Source organism: Varroa destructor, unplaced genomic scaffold (assembly GCF_002443255.2).
Source record: "Varroa destructor unplaced genomic scaffold, Vdes_3.0 BEIS01000001.1, whole genome shotgun sequence".
Taxonomy (NCBI): domain Eukaryota; kingdom Metazoa; phylum Arthropoda; class Arachnida; order Mesostigmata; family Varroidae; genus Varroa; species Varroa destructor.
In genome coordinates this window covers 10,674,515-10,689,831 of record NW_019211454.1, presented here as the reverse complement: position 1 = coordinate 10,689,831, position 15,317 = coordinate 10,674,515, and the positions used below count along the sequence as shown (strand labels likewise).

Sequence of the window (15,317 nt, the reverse complement as noted above, 5' to 3'; positions counted from 1 at the left end):
TTACTGATATCAATTTGGCCAAAATTAAGGCCAGAAAATGAATAGTTATAATATTGAGTGAATGAATATCATAACTGTACATATCTTATTATGGCTTACTAAGTCGTATTGCTAAGGTTAACAATGTAATACATACAACTGACAAACGCAAAACGGCAAAGAAAGACAAACAAAATTGTCCAATATTATAAACTGTTATGCCTTTTTTTTTTTTTTATTTAGACACATGTTTGGCCGCAATCTCTGTGAGAAGCATCGTATTTGTACTGAAAGACTCCCAGGTTTGCGTGTGTGTCTGAGTCATCCGATAATATGCTACAATAAAATATCCATATTCATAATTAACATTTAATTCAATCTGAAAAGTAGTTTGTTATTAACAATATATTATCTATATATAGCCCATATATTAACAAAACATAATAAACTGGGATTCCAGGTGTTTGTCTTAATTATATGTTACGTCGTTGTACTCGGTCAAGTGGATTTGCATGAAGAGTATATAGCGAAAATTCATCGGGCGCTCAGACGTCCATTCGACTATCACTTACGGTACGACGAGGCTAACTACACCTATCATTTGAACTGTAGAATTTCCTACTTGACTAAACCCAGATCTTATACAAACAATTTTTCATCATAGGAAACAAGTCAAGAAAGGGTTACGAATGAAAAGGACGAAAAGGTGTTCGTTAGCGCGCCATCATGTCGACTCCTGTGCAAATAAAACACCGTGACCGAGTCCCGTCAAGGACCAAAGGTCTGTAAGCTCGATAGGGAGCAGCAATAATTTTATGGAATCATTTTTTATGTTAATTCTTCAAAGGGGATGAGTAATAATCAATGGTAGCTTTTATATAGCAGTTGCAGGCGGCGGGCACTTTCACGATGATCTCGTACGGTTCCAATGTATTCTGATTGATAGCAGTCATTTGACGATGCCAGAAACGGGTTTCGCATCGGCTGGGTTTTGAAGACGGTAAGATGTGCTCAATATTTCGGCATGGCTGTTGCTCGTCGCTGTAACGTTAGAATAATACTTTTCTGAACATACCCGAATGCAGTACATCGTAAGTATTCCGGACATTTCCGTTTCAAGTTAGCCCATTTGATCATCGATCAGTTTTTTAGTTTGCAAGGCAGGAAGGTTGTGTCCATCAAACATTGAAACCCAGATGAATGCTGTAACTATTTCACAAGGCGATACCAAGTGTCCTAGCAGTAATGATAAGAATGATTATCCCGTACTAGGATGCTGCAAGTCTTTGAATAGATATCTACTTAACATTTATCTATGGCTGGCGCATGATATATGTTCACAAATGTACAACTTTCTGGGACTATTGTTTACTTCAGTTGATATTTACCATAAGCAGAAACTGATAGCGTAGTATATAAGCAGTAGCAAGTAACGAAATCGAGAACGTACTACGACAGGATACGGTTTAATTACGCGTAAAGATTCTATTTTACATACTTCGATAATTTTGTGATTGATAGCTACACGCCTACCTGCATCGCAAAAGAGTGATGGACTGACGATATCCTCCAAGTTCCGGATTTAACAGAAAATGCCGCTGCCCGTCGATATCGCGAACCTCCTTTGGTCTATCGATCGTCCAGCTCTTCGTCTCGCACGCCTGCAACACTCTGCATGCTCGCTATTCTCAGACTCCTGTAGCCTAACCTGCTAACCTAACCTAACCTAACCTAACCTAAACTTAGTTATTGCAAAATACTGCCAGCGAATATGCTACACGCGCTACTTGAAACGCCTGTGAGCGATCCAGCTGAATAATAGGCTACCGCCTTTCTCGTGTCAACTTATTTTTTTAAGCCAAAATAAGTCGTGATATAGAACGGGTGCATTGGGTGCTGAAGTAACGAAGCTGGTGGTAGTAACTGACCTGCACGAATTCGTCGTCGCCATCGAAGAATATAGGGCTACGATACAAATCCGGAGGGTTGATCGGGTCTTTATTGAAGAATGGACGAAGTCGGTTGAAGTTCTGTTCCAGTACCTTCAGTTGAATATCACTACCGGGTGTAGATAGCAAAAATATCACTCTAACGTAATTGAGTAAAACAAAACATTGATCCTCCGGCTGCAAAAGCCAAGACTCGAAACGTTTATAGCTTCCAGATGTGCTAAACATATGATAACTGACTAGTATGGACGCTTTTCGTACAGATACTTATATCCAAAAACAGTGTCTGTTTATAAGTGAATTTGTTAGCCATCGATGGCTGAGCATCCTTGAAATCTCGGCAACTGCTTGAGTTTCTAGGGGCATTTATGATGTCTTCCGCATGCAGTCAAATATTCTCATCCCTATCTTACCAGAAGCTTTACTCCCATCGTCAGTGCACTTATTTGGCGAGAAGACGGCAAGAGTAAGTCCAGTATATTATTGGGCGATTTACTTTCGCAGCTGCACTGCTCTCAACTTATCTATTAGTGTCAATCGTACGTGTTTGTTGATGAACTGACTGTTAGTTTTTTTTAAGTCCAAAAAGTATACGCATTAACTTACTCGGGGACGGGATGTTCTTCGGTTTCGCAGAAAGGCTCAGTTTCACAGGGTTCACCACTCACAGTAGATGTCACTATAAGCTTTGGTGCTATTGGAAAAAAACAAAATAATACATTTGGAAATTGGGCTTTATTGAATGAATTTTAGATAGGCGTAAATATCCACTATTAGAATAGTTGTTTGAGCTCAGAGCTTCGCATAAACAACCATCTGAGCTGCGACTGCAACTATCGAATTAGAGATAAAATAAAATTACACCCTTGATACGTACGCTCGAAGAAAAAAGGTCCTTGATTGTCAAAGTAATAGCTTGCGCCGCGCAAGCTTTGAACCAATTTATTTTACTCTGTCCTTTTTCAGCTTAGATCAATACCAGAGGAAATGATCAAAGTTCGTGTTATGCCTCAACCGGGGCACCCTTGAAGCGGTCTGTAGCTATTATACTTTATTAAGAAGTAGACGCCATTGGAACGTACTGTCATATTCCATTCAAATTCTATTCGGATGATATATGGTAATGAGGGGAGCAATTGACCCCCAATTGATTCAAGGGGACGTTCAACGGGAAATAGCTTGTTGTAAGCTTATAATGAACAAATATCTTTACGTGATGTGACACACGTAAGCGGATTAGTCTAACAGAAAATGGTTTTAACCTTGTTAATGTTTTGATGGCAAGTAGAAAAATGTAAGAGTGGCCGACAGCTATAGTAAACTGGAAATCAATAAACACAGAAAATATGATATATCACAGAGGTGAACAGTGCGCCTCGTGTAGGCATACGCTTGCTGTCGAGAAGGATGCCCCTACAATTTGAGCTGGGGCAAGATGGGTGCAATACATATAGCTACCCATCGTCGGGCTAAACAATCGTTGTTTCACCTTTCATCCTTATCCTTTGACTTCCCTGCGCTGATACTGTAGATGCATTCGTAAGAAAAAATGACCGGTCGCGTAAGGAGCTACTTGACTCGTTCGTTATGGCGCGGTACGATGTCACTTCTTCGAAATAGGACAGGCTGTAATAATAATAATGGCTAGTGTTTTCGGCAGGTCAGGCAATCACCGAAAGAGCATATGATGTTATTGCTCGGACAGATACAACGATTCGATATACGATTTCTTTATAAAACGCTTATAGGCTTCATTGCGGCCTTGAAACAATTTATGCAGTGCTTACTTTCATCCAACATAACAACGATAATTGGTGAAGCAGAAGACATGACGCCTTTAAACTAACTACTTAGTTAGACTTGAATTGCTACGATCGCTCCTGCCTCTTGCTCGCTTAGCAATGGCTCAGTGCGAAAATACATTAATTTTATATAGCAAAACCCTAGGATTTTTTACATGCGACGTTAACCCTAATCTCCGAAGATCAATGTCGTTCAATAATATTACTGCGTCTCTCGCTCTACTGACAAAATCACTATGGCACATTGTCATGATGAATCAATCTAGCAACAACCTGATAATCGAATCCGCTCAAGACCCTTCAACGAACAAAGTTAGCTAAGCTATCCACCAGACACTTTCCTTTAGCATACGCATTAAATTAGCAGACGACTGGAAAAAAAGTAAATAAAATCTCTTTAAAAAATACCGGTTTTGTTGTTCGCCGCCAGGCCGCTAACTAGCAGATTATCGTTAACGTTGTGTGGAAATGTCCCGTTGGTCGAAATCGATAAGGGCGCGGTTGCCGAACTACTTTTGTTGTCGCTGCCGCTGTCGAGCCGTGGGTGCAGTGGAGATCCTCGCGATGCTACAGTCAAAAGAGCTGTGACCAGCTGGAAAATTTTCACCAAAATTTTCAGCTCCAGCATTTTACTAACCGACACTGCCTAATATATATTTGTATGAAATAGGCGAAAAAATAAATAAGCAGAAGACTTTTTTGGCACACAACGTTATATACAACGATACGGTCGCTGTTCACTAATCACAACTACACTGGGTTCGGAGTCGCTGAAGGCCCAAGCAAACGGCTTTCCAGAGAGCATATCTTTGATCTAACGGCTATTTAGCCTACAGGTCCGCGGTGTCCAGCTGGACGCTAACAATTTTTCTCTCTCACCAACTTTTTTGTGTCAGAAATAGAGCTATCACATATCTATGGATGTTCTCACACTTCAATCTCAGTGACTGCTAATTGATATAGTCTAGTGGGGCAACTTTCGCATTTGCCTTCCACTTCTGATTTCGCTGGTTTGTACGCGAATGCTTTAAATTGATGGGAACTGCTTTGCACGCTAAACCAGCGCTTTTCGTCGATTGCCGTCGTCTCGAACAGCGACCGGAACTTGTTCGGATGACAGTGCCGTCGCTGACGTCGTTGCCGATGCCGTTGATGACTGGCGTTGTGACGCAGGGCTGTATGGTGGGAAGATGACTTCATTTTGTCGGTAGATCTGCCTGCCTATCTGTTATGGGACGTCGCGTGTGCAGCACCAACAGGCTGACGCGGCGTTCAGAGCGTTGTTTCAAATCTTTTGGATGCTACTCGGCGTTGCATCGAGCCGCCCCCTTTCCTGCAGAACGTCTGCCGCGTCGCAGCACTTAGTCGATGTTTATTTTCACTAGTTGTCGTCGTCCACGTCGACGATGGCTAACGCAGAAGCAACGTCAGGAAGAGCGGCTGCATCAAGCAGGAGAAGGACGGGTCCGTAGGAAACAGTCGGCTCTTATAGTGCAATTAATATTTGTCATTTTCTGTCGTCGCGGGGTTTTTCCATTATTATTATCAGTTCAACCGGAACCAATGGTGTCTGAACATTGGGTGGCGGTTGCTTCTTGCGAGGGGTATGATTATGTGCCTGAGGGTGCAGCGGCAGGTTTTAGCTGACATAGTTCTATATGGGTGTTCTGTTCACGTTTGGCAGAATGGAGAGTCAAGACGAGACGAGGTGACGATGGTGATGACGATGAGGAGCGTCACCGCCTGCAGAAATGCTGCAGCTTCTTCTGATGTCTCTGGTGTAAGGCGCGCCTTGTATGGGGTAGCGTTTTTGGTAGGATTTAATGGGAATGTAAAAAGGGAAAAGTCCTATGTCTGATACTTTTCAACGATAGGTTAAGATGTAGCTATAAAACTGTTTACAAGAGGAACTTTGGTATTATGTGATGCTAAATGCACACACGGCAGTGGACGTTGCTATTACTATGGCTAATGCGTGAAAATAAAACCCATCGACTCAATGACTTCTTCATAATTTGGAACAAACGTTCGACTATTCGCTATATTGTTGTGATTGATCATAGCCCAGTGTCTTGGAAAAATCTTTACCTGGCATCAAGCTATACATTCGAAAAGCTCATAGTAACAACGCTGAAAAGTGTATCACACAGTAAAGATGCCAGCGATAGTATAATAACGCTAATTCCAACTCGTGGATAATGTTAGCTGACGTTACGAGGATGTAAACAGTTACCATATTCAGGTACGGACCAGTCGTCGAATACAAGAAAAACACATATCGGCTCTTCTTTGATCTGGCAGGTTTTAGGCTTTTGTTGCTACTGTTTGGCTCACTGTTAATACCATGAAAAATTCATATAAGAATTGCCAACGATTTCTCTAACTGGCAGCATCTTCTATAGTGTGATATTATTTCTTTCTACAAATTATGTAGAATATATGACGTATGTTTATAACTATCTTGCATCCTACTTACCAAAATGCTGCGCACAAAAGAACGCATCTTGTTTTGTACCGTTGACATGTTGGGCTCTTCCGAAGGTGAGAGCTTGTTAAGGTTAGCAGTGCTTCTATTCTCTGTCGAGTTCGCTCTTATTCAAGGATATAACGGATTTCGGACTTGCCTCCGGCTCTTCAGTGTGCGGTAATGGGTTTGGCCCAAGCTGACTGTGTCCGTCGGAAAGGAATATGTTCCTGTTTCGACGCTGCTAGTGTTACGGGCTAGTGATAGCCATGGTGGCTGACCGCGACACTCCGCGTTTCGAGAGAAGCTGCGTCGCCGATCAGCTAGATCTATCTGTCGAACCGGCACGATGTACACTTAATAGGACTCACTTAAAACTACAGCGTAGTAGGCACAGTAACATTGCTATATTACGATCCAGCGAACCAAAGCAGATTTGTTCAGACAGTTACGCGGGTACTTCTGAAGACAGTTTCGCGGGCCTGTGACCGGATGGATACCCTCGTATGAGGGTTTGTGCACCACTTATCATGGATGTGGCGGCGAGACCACAACGAGCGTTCTGCAGCGAAGTGTACGCACGCACGCACGCACGCCCACTTGCTGGACCTCGCGGCTGCTTTCGTGGCCGTAGCGTTGCCTGTATCGAGAAAACGTTTTATCAAAGGCTTAACCGGCTGCCAGATAAGACATACACGCTTCAATACACAGCAGTTAGAACACTGATAACACAATACTGAACGCATAGCCTAAATGGCTGCTGTAAGTGGAAATTATGGAAAAAAAATCAACGATAATATTCAGCTCGGATTCTGTACTAGCAAGACAAACTTGGGAAACGAAATAGGCCTTAGCTTTAAGCTGCGAAACAAAGCTTCGCTGAGTTGGGTATATAGTTGAAAATTTATTGTTGTTTCTAACGCACGATTTAGTATACTAGAATTGAACGACTGTAGCTTTACTCAAAGCGCGGTTATAACGTTTAGATTAGTCGTACGAGGAGATGATTATAGAGAGTCAAATCCATGTTCTATTACTAAGAGCTAGGTATAGCCAATCGCTAAAAGCTATTGACGATTATAGGGATTTCGTTTGGCGAATCACAATCAAAAGATACCAAGCAACTACAAAAACAGTAATAACACACTATCTGATCGGTTCGGACAAGGTCTCTAAAAGAAATCCCCCAGCATTAACGTCAGAATATATATGTGTGTGTGTGGTGTTTGAGTCGTACGTATAAATACGCATATTTGTGAATGAACACACACTCTTGTGAAAAAATATTTATGTGCTTTACGCTTTTCAAATATATGGTTTATTTATGTATACTACTTATATATATATATATATATATATATATATATATATATAATGCCTTATAGAGGGTGATTGTTTCTTAGAATATATTTCACAACTTAACTGTTAACTTATTTAGTTACGACATGCCTAGCTTATCGAAGATAATAAATAGGCTACACCCAGAAAATTGTTAAAGTTTGAGCCGAAAGGCAGAAATTGTATCATAGATTTGTTTTTGAAAGGGAATCTATGATTAATAGTAAGCATTTCTATAAGAGATATGTATATATGGTTTTGTTATAATTAAATAATAAGCCTTCTTTCCACCAAAAAAAACTCGCAAAAATTTGCCGCCATCCTGTAGAGAGGACGGTGAATGCGAGAGAACCTTTCAGTTAAGCTTTTGCGGAGCGGTTTTCGCAATGCCTGCCATGCACAGCCTCGCCTATCGACCCGGGGTTGGATGGCCTTGTTCAGTTGATGCAATTTAACCCTTTTGGTCTGCCCACTTTCGCCAAACGCAAGCAATTGTCGTTTTCAAATGGAGATCTGGCTTGATTCTGAGCTTAGGCGTGTCAACCTTTCATTGTCCTGGGGACACCACTTCTTGTCACCGGTCACAATTCCATGTGGAAACTTGTTATTGTGCCTACGCGTTAGCCACTATTCGACAAGATGCTGAAGCTCACTGAGAAGCCGTATTTTTGTGTGAGCTTCATCAGGTTTGTAGCGAGTGCAAGTTCCTTCCAATCCCTGATGAAAATCTACGCATGCAAGTTTTCTGCTAACAGGCTAGTTTTCTGCAGCTTATATATATGCTTGGCCTATTATCGGCTTGTTTGTGGGTCGGCCCGGGGCGGAATACATTTTTCAGCTCCACGATCTCTCTGACTGAAACGTCCATCTGTGGAGCCTTAATTCGACTTATAATTCCGTTCAATACGCAATGCAATTACTACGGATCTATAAACTAGACACGAATACTTTCTAATTATAATATGGCAGTGAACGGCCAATGAAAAAATAAGAAGGAAATGAGCAGAACAAACAGCCATTGGGGGGGTGTTCTGAGTCAATAATTGAGACTGCGCTTCAAGACTAGAAAGTGTGCTTGACGGGTTACATTCAAGCGTAATGAATATCCCTCGAGTTCGAGAAAAATCAATTTAGAAATTATTGGCGTGTTTTGAAAGGAATCGGTACATGTACGGTAGCGATACTTGTGGGCTAGCTACAGTATCACTCCTGGTCAATGTCTTTGTCTTAAGCGCTTTCCACGACAGAATATCTTTAATGGATAGAGATTCTGTCCATATACTGTGCTCTAAGTCCATATATTCTTTATGGATCGAACCGGATAGGTTGTCGTATACATTGGATAGTTTTCGGCGACTTTTTTTTAACTTACTTGTAATTAACGGATTTAATAAGAATTATCTTTAAAAAACTGTTTTGAGAACATTAATAGTTGTTTCGTAACAGTAATAACTAATAAACAGTAATAATGTTTAGCTCTATACACCCAACATTATAGATTTTCTTAGACCTAAAGCCAGTGATTCTTCTGTCATGCCTATTTAAATTTTAAGGATCAGGTTTTATTTGCAATTTCTTTACTGCGCGTTTTACGAAAAACTATGCCTCGGCAAAGGAAGCTGACCCAAGTGTTAGGAGAGTACTCCTGCGCGCGTCCCGCGTCGGCTTCACACGACTTAAAATTGTCGTCAACCCAGGCCAAAATCTTGTGCAGGTATCGCGTCCAAAATCTGAGCGAGAGCTTTGAATACCCCTTTACTGGAAAACAAATAATTCACTTGCCCCATTTTAACAGTGTATATCGGCATTGCAGTCATCCAGCAGAATATGTAAGTCTACCAAGGCCCCTGTTCAAGCAACTGTACTCTTCAATTAAAAGCCATTATAGCGTACGCCATTGAAAGCGAGCGAAGGACCGAAACAAACAACATACTCGGGTACATTGCAATAACACATAAACAAGGAAAATCTACGCCTCACTGTACATAGAACTATATCTAAGAATGACTAATGTCTTTTATTGGAAAGTTGATAGCAGGTCCTTGCTGCTACACCCAGTTTTTTAAGGCCCCACATGTGAGATTAAGGCTGAATATGGCAAAAGCAGTGTCAGTCTATGGGTCCGAGAAGACAAGATGAACACAACCGACAACGTAGAGTGTATCTCCTGTATAACAGATCATAATTTCTTTATTATGAAGCACACCAACCTGTACAATGTTGACACTCTTCAATGAGCTTCAGTACCAAGCTGAGCTAGCAGCCGTGGCTAAAATGGTCATCAGAGTACATTTTTTGTTACCTTAAATACTGTTTGGCGTAGTTGACGTGACGTGACGTGACGTTCGTACTGTAACAATTTGATAGGCAAATAAGATAAGAGGAGTTCATCTGGTGTTACTTCTTTCTTGGCCGACCTAAATCGTTCTTTGATTACCTATACAATTTAACAGATGCGTATGATTTGTTACAGAATTTAGATCGAAATATGTGAACTCTCATGTACATTTATATGATCCAGATTAAATAGACTTTTGCTTCCGAAACTGAGGTAAAGATTTAATATAGTGATTGTCTTAAGCTAAACAGCAAGCTGTTTATATATATATATGGTTTCAATCAGGCGATAGCGTAGGATTCGAGTTTATGGTATGGCGCCCTCTAGTGGCGACATTTTCATTATCTATGCCCGGTAAATTATCTACTTTTTTCGCCTTCATTTCCACGCACTCACAAAACGATCCCTGAGTAATTTCCCTAATGCAGCAAGCCTGTTTACGAGCACGTTATTATGCCGGTTCAAACGCCTTCTGGTAGTTCCAGTAACTATTTTTATTATGTGAAAAGAGGAAACTCGATGTTAGTAATGAACACCTGCAAGCCAACCTTGCCTTAGAAGATCCCTGCTATCACTAGACGTACTATTGTAAAATGTACCTTTATATCACAGCCGTGGTTATTACATAGTGAATCGCTATTTTCTTCGAAATTGAAATGTAATGATCACAGGAGATCAGACAGCTTAAGATGCTGCCCGACGTAAATCCTGTTTTTCCGACGGCTGTGATGTGTTCCTTTATGCATCGTTATAAGTTCTCTATAGCTAGGGAAACATCTAGATAAAATGTTCTAAGGTTCTGAAGTACTTTTGAGGGATAGCTTTGAACAACACCTACTTTGTAGCACATCTGTTATTTTCAGTTTCTTATTATTACATTCGTTCGTACGAACGTTAGGCTGATGTTTTTATGAGAGATAATGTGTGAAAACTGTTTTGATTTAATGAGCTGCTGAACTAAATTTTTGCAGTATGACCTGAAAATCTTCTTCTAACTTTAACGCTTTAAATTATTGCTGCTATAATTAGTTCGAATGTTCTTGTGCTATGGACTTCGGTGCGGTTGTTTAGCCAGGCAATATAAACACTTGTTTAAAAGGAACACCTCGTTGAAGCGCCGATGTAGGCCTATCGGTATAGGAAGTTGCATTATTATTTGTGAGGCACATGCCGCAGTTAGGACACCGTTGATATGGCCGGCAGGCGATTGTTAAATATTGCAGGCGACCTGCAATCTTTAACAATCGCCTGGCGTACAGATTTACAGCGTTGTCCGAAACGCGATTTAAGTAGTCGAGTCTGCATAGGCTGGTATTGATTGACATTGAGCTCAAAACATCTTTCTATCTCTGCCCAATAACCCTTTACCTCTCATTGTATGAGAGTTAAAGTCAGGAGGCAGATCAGGATAAGAAGACAGAAAAACTTTGACCGAATAGTTGTTACAGCATTTGACCGCATTAGCATTGACTGCGGGCCCATGTCGGTTACCTCATTCGACTCGAGATAACAGTCACTGATATCGGTGCTCCTTGCCATTAACAATGTTATGACTTATGTTTGCCGTAGCCTTGGATTCGTTTAATGACGTTAGTTAGAATCGATCTTTGTCCTTTTTAAAATTAAGTTATAATAATAGAAAATTAAAAATAATTTTTCGAAGCGTAAAACCATATATGTACGGTCAAATAGCCGCTGATGCCATTATAAACTGTCAATAGGGTCCAACAAGTTAGCTACAGACGCAGGTTACCGATCGGATAAACAAAATATAGGAATCGTGACGTGAAGAAGAAATGCATCCATACGTAAATATTATAATGTGGTAATAAAGTGTGGAATAACCAACAACGTGTAAAAAGCATCATTCGAACGGTAGTGAAATGGAAAATAGTAGCCATCAGTGATAACTTTAGAAGCATCAGTCATAATATTATTACTATTGCAATAATGTTATGAAAGGTGTACCCCAGAAACCGTAGATCAGACAAGCGACGGCAGTACCCTAATAAAATGCTGGCACTTGATTGTATCGATGGAGCTTTAGTTTACGATTGCTCATCCACTGACCGACGTAACCGATTAAAAAAATTATAGACAAACCGGTTTACAACCGACGTTTTTGCATCAGCACTAACGTGTATCGGCGTTCCTCACCAAAAAAGAAAAACTAGCCGTATTTCATAGGTACCATGCGCCGTAAACCAATCGATCTAGAAATAGACGATATAATTTCAGTACGGCTGAGACGACCTTAGCAGCGACCGATATGGCAATGTCCGGAGGGAAGAACCAATCTGAGACGATCTTTGCCGATCACAGGCGTGATAGTAGAATTTTTTTGTCGACGCGTTTCAATGTTGTTATTCTCAGGCCCTGGCGAAAGCCGCTTTGTGTTCTGCTATGAAGCATAACAGCATTTTATAATCACTCTTAACCGTAAATGACTATAATTGTCAAGCAAAGGTACGGTAACAATACTCGTGACTAAATTTATGAGGGTGGGCGAAAGTTGATTCGCAATTAGATTTATGGAAACTTAAGAGATGCTGGAGTATCTAGTAGTCTGATGCTTTGTTTGTGCATTTACGAACAAGCGCAGTGAAAAGTGGTAAAATAGGCGTCAAAGAACCAACACGTTCTGTTCAACACTATGAAAAATGATAGCAGATCATGGTCTATTGTTACCTTGACCGTACACGCTCGCCGCTTGTACCTGTTTGGAGAGTGTTCACTATATAGGGGCAAATTACCGAAAAGCAGAACTTACTTTAGGTCTATATGAGCAAACGGCGAAGGGGAGCCTGTGATAGCCATTAACGAGAAATCTACGATGATACGTACTGCTACAAGGAGTATTGTGCTATTGTTCAGTTTTTTGGGAATCGCTTGGGCCCGCCTTCAGGTGTCGAGTGGAGGTTGAGTTATGCTTTTTCCGCGACCAATAGCCGTTGGAGCGGGCGGATGGGAATTCGGAGATGGCGCAGATGGAGGTGGGCACCGTGCTACTGGCGCCTGTCACTTTATAAACACCGACAGTCAAGAGGACAATATGGCACTACAAGCTGTTCTTCTAGCTAGATTTCTTAGTGGTGGCGCGCCCCACGCCCATCTGATTATGTCAAATGGTCAAAAGTATACCACCTCAGGACTGACTCAGCAGATCAATACCATCCACGAGGTGCAGCTACGACATCGGGGCGGAGACGTGCAACAAGCTCAACAAAAGATTACTTCCGTTAAAGCTAAGGGATACCTATCTCAGATGCACAGATGGCAATAAACATTCATTCACGTTATCTGCTATCGTGATTGTTTTTCTACTATTAAAACGTTCGATTCAGTTGGGTTTTGCGTGCCGTCTATTGGGCGACAGATATATCACCAGCCTCAAGGATGAAGCTGTGGCAATATGTACGCAAGAAACTAAACTCTACGATGGTAACTAGGATAAATGACGACTGGTCTAATTATTTAGCTCTATTGACGTAAAAGTTGTTGGTGAACTCGGACCAACGATAGATTGTCGATATCTGTAAATCTATATACGCAGTTGTTTTTAGCAAATCAAATCTGTCTAGTATTCCTTTTTTGTCTTTATCATCTTCCTGCAGAGGCTTTAACCTCTATCCGCTGTGTATGATATAGATACAAAAGGGCACCGAATAACATAGAGTTTGGGTAAAATTAACAAGCAGCGCATATGAGCTGCTCTCAATTTGTTTTTTCTTCCGATCGAGTCATTTGCATATGAAGGAAGTTTTTCTTTCTTGGAAGTTGAATATTGGCGATTGGCTTCCTAAGGTCTAAAAAAATTGAAGTTAACCATCCTTGAGCTTGTTTCGTTTATTTCAGCTCGAGTCAATCAAATCGTCTTTCACATGCGCTTTATGAACAGGTACAGGCATATTCGCGGATTTCCTGAAGATGCTATATTTATATGCCATAGTAGTTAGGACGGGTGCCCCAGTACAATAGAAGCGTTACTTCCCTCCATTCTAAGGAAAAAAAGCGGATTGGCCTATTTTTTATGACAAATGACAACTGTTCGTCCAATGAGTGCTTCATATCTAGATCGGTTGGCTATCACGACACGACCTGTCCTGCAAAGTTTCCTATTCATCTGGAACAAATTTCTTGCTCTGTTAAAATTACTTTTCCGTTAATGTATATAAATATCCGGGACTGTGTATATATATATATGTATAGTCGCCAACAGTTTATTTGTTTCTACAAAAATGATAGCTCAGCTAACTAGCAAGCTGCTAAGCCAAATATCGTCTGTCTTTAATTGTCGTTAGGTCGCTTGACCCTCTATTGCAAATTTTCACTGGTATCGATTTTGCAGTTTTCCAACCAGTAAAGGGCACTGTTACTATCTTGACACAGGCATACATCCTTGAATCGGATAAATAAGACTATAATATAACGCTCAAAGAGTAAATTTCGTTGATTTTTTCTTCCGTAAATACGTTCCTCTAGGGAAATGTTTCAAAAGCAAAAACTGCTTTGCTTTGAATCGCACTGAAATTTTGTTATTGGTAGCGAAGCTTTACATATTACTTCTCACACATATGTTTTTACGAACAAAAATGGCGGACTGCCTACGGATGATCTGCTATTCTCCCAAACTTCTGCGCTTCTACACACACACACACACACCTCTGGCGACATTTATAAACGTTATTCTTTTTTGACGTAGTAAAAACAGACCGGAGCTGTAAACAAATTATTACCTTAAAGACACGAGCAGTTAGCAATCCCGATGGTCAGGGCGATCAACAGAGAGAGATACACTGATATTATCTGCATGTTCATGGCCGTTTCTACTTTTTGTGCTACCGTTTAGCACGATGGATTGGCAACGTTAACAAGTGGCGAAAGTGAGGAAAAACTGCCCGCGCAGGCCACATAAAACGTTCTGAACTGTTTACAATAGTCAAGCGTGGGTTCATCGTGCGATTCTTCTACGATAGTTTAAAGCTGACTTTCAAATGTTAGTTCCAGTATGCACGTTAACTCGAGACGTGTCTCTGTTCTAGCTGGGAGATGTGCATGTTTGGGAAGCCAACGGCTGGGCCTCTGAAGTAGGTTGGGCCGTTGTGGTGATGGTGCTTCAAATCCGTTGCCAACTCGACGCAAGGGGACGTAATCATTACGGGATCCCCGGGAGGAGGAGCTTCGCACGTTGTCCTTATAATGTCGGACGGACTGCACTATATTCAGTCTCAATTTTAGGAGGGCAACGCTCTTCGTGGTACTATCCATAAGACGTGAACATTGATGCCCGTTAAGAAGATTGCATTTATTAAATACCAAAACTCGTAGCAGTAACAGTTTAAAATGGCAGTTCCTTACTTTACGATGTCATAAACGCAGACTATGCGTCGGAGGAGGATACTCCTCGTGAAGACCGAACAATTCAGGGCGCAACAGACGCAGGAATA

At 41.1% G+C, this 15,317-nt stretch overlaps 1 protein-coding gene across 1 annotated transcript; it reads right to left on the bottom strand.

Moving 5' to 3' along the window:
• Positions 1-175: 175 nt before the first annotated feature.
• Positions 176-7,011, bottom strand: LOC111242964 (uncharacterized). Its single transcript, XM_022787936.2, has 6 exons — positions 6,207-7,011; positions 4,139-4,322; positions 2,535-2,622; positions 1,908-2,037; positions 1,513-1,640; positions 176-1,020 (listed from the first exon to the last, which is right to left on the bottom strand). Exons 1-6 carry the CDS (start codon positions 6,252-6,254, stop codon positions 813-815), a joined length of 786 nt encoding a protein of 261 aa, XP_022643671.1. The 5' UTR covers positions 6,255-7,011; the 3' UTR covers positions 176-812.
• Between the last annotated feature and the right edge of the window lie 8,306 nt (positions 7,012-15,317).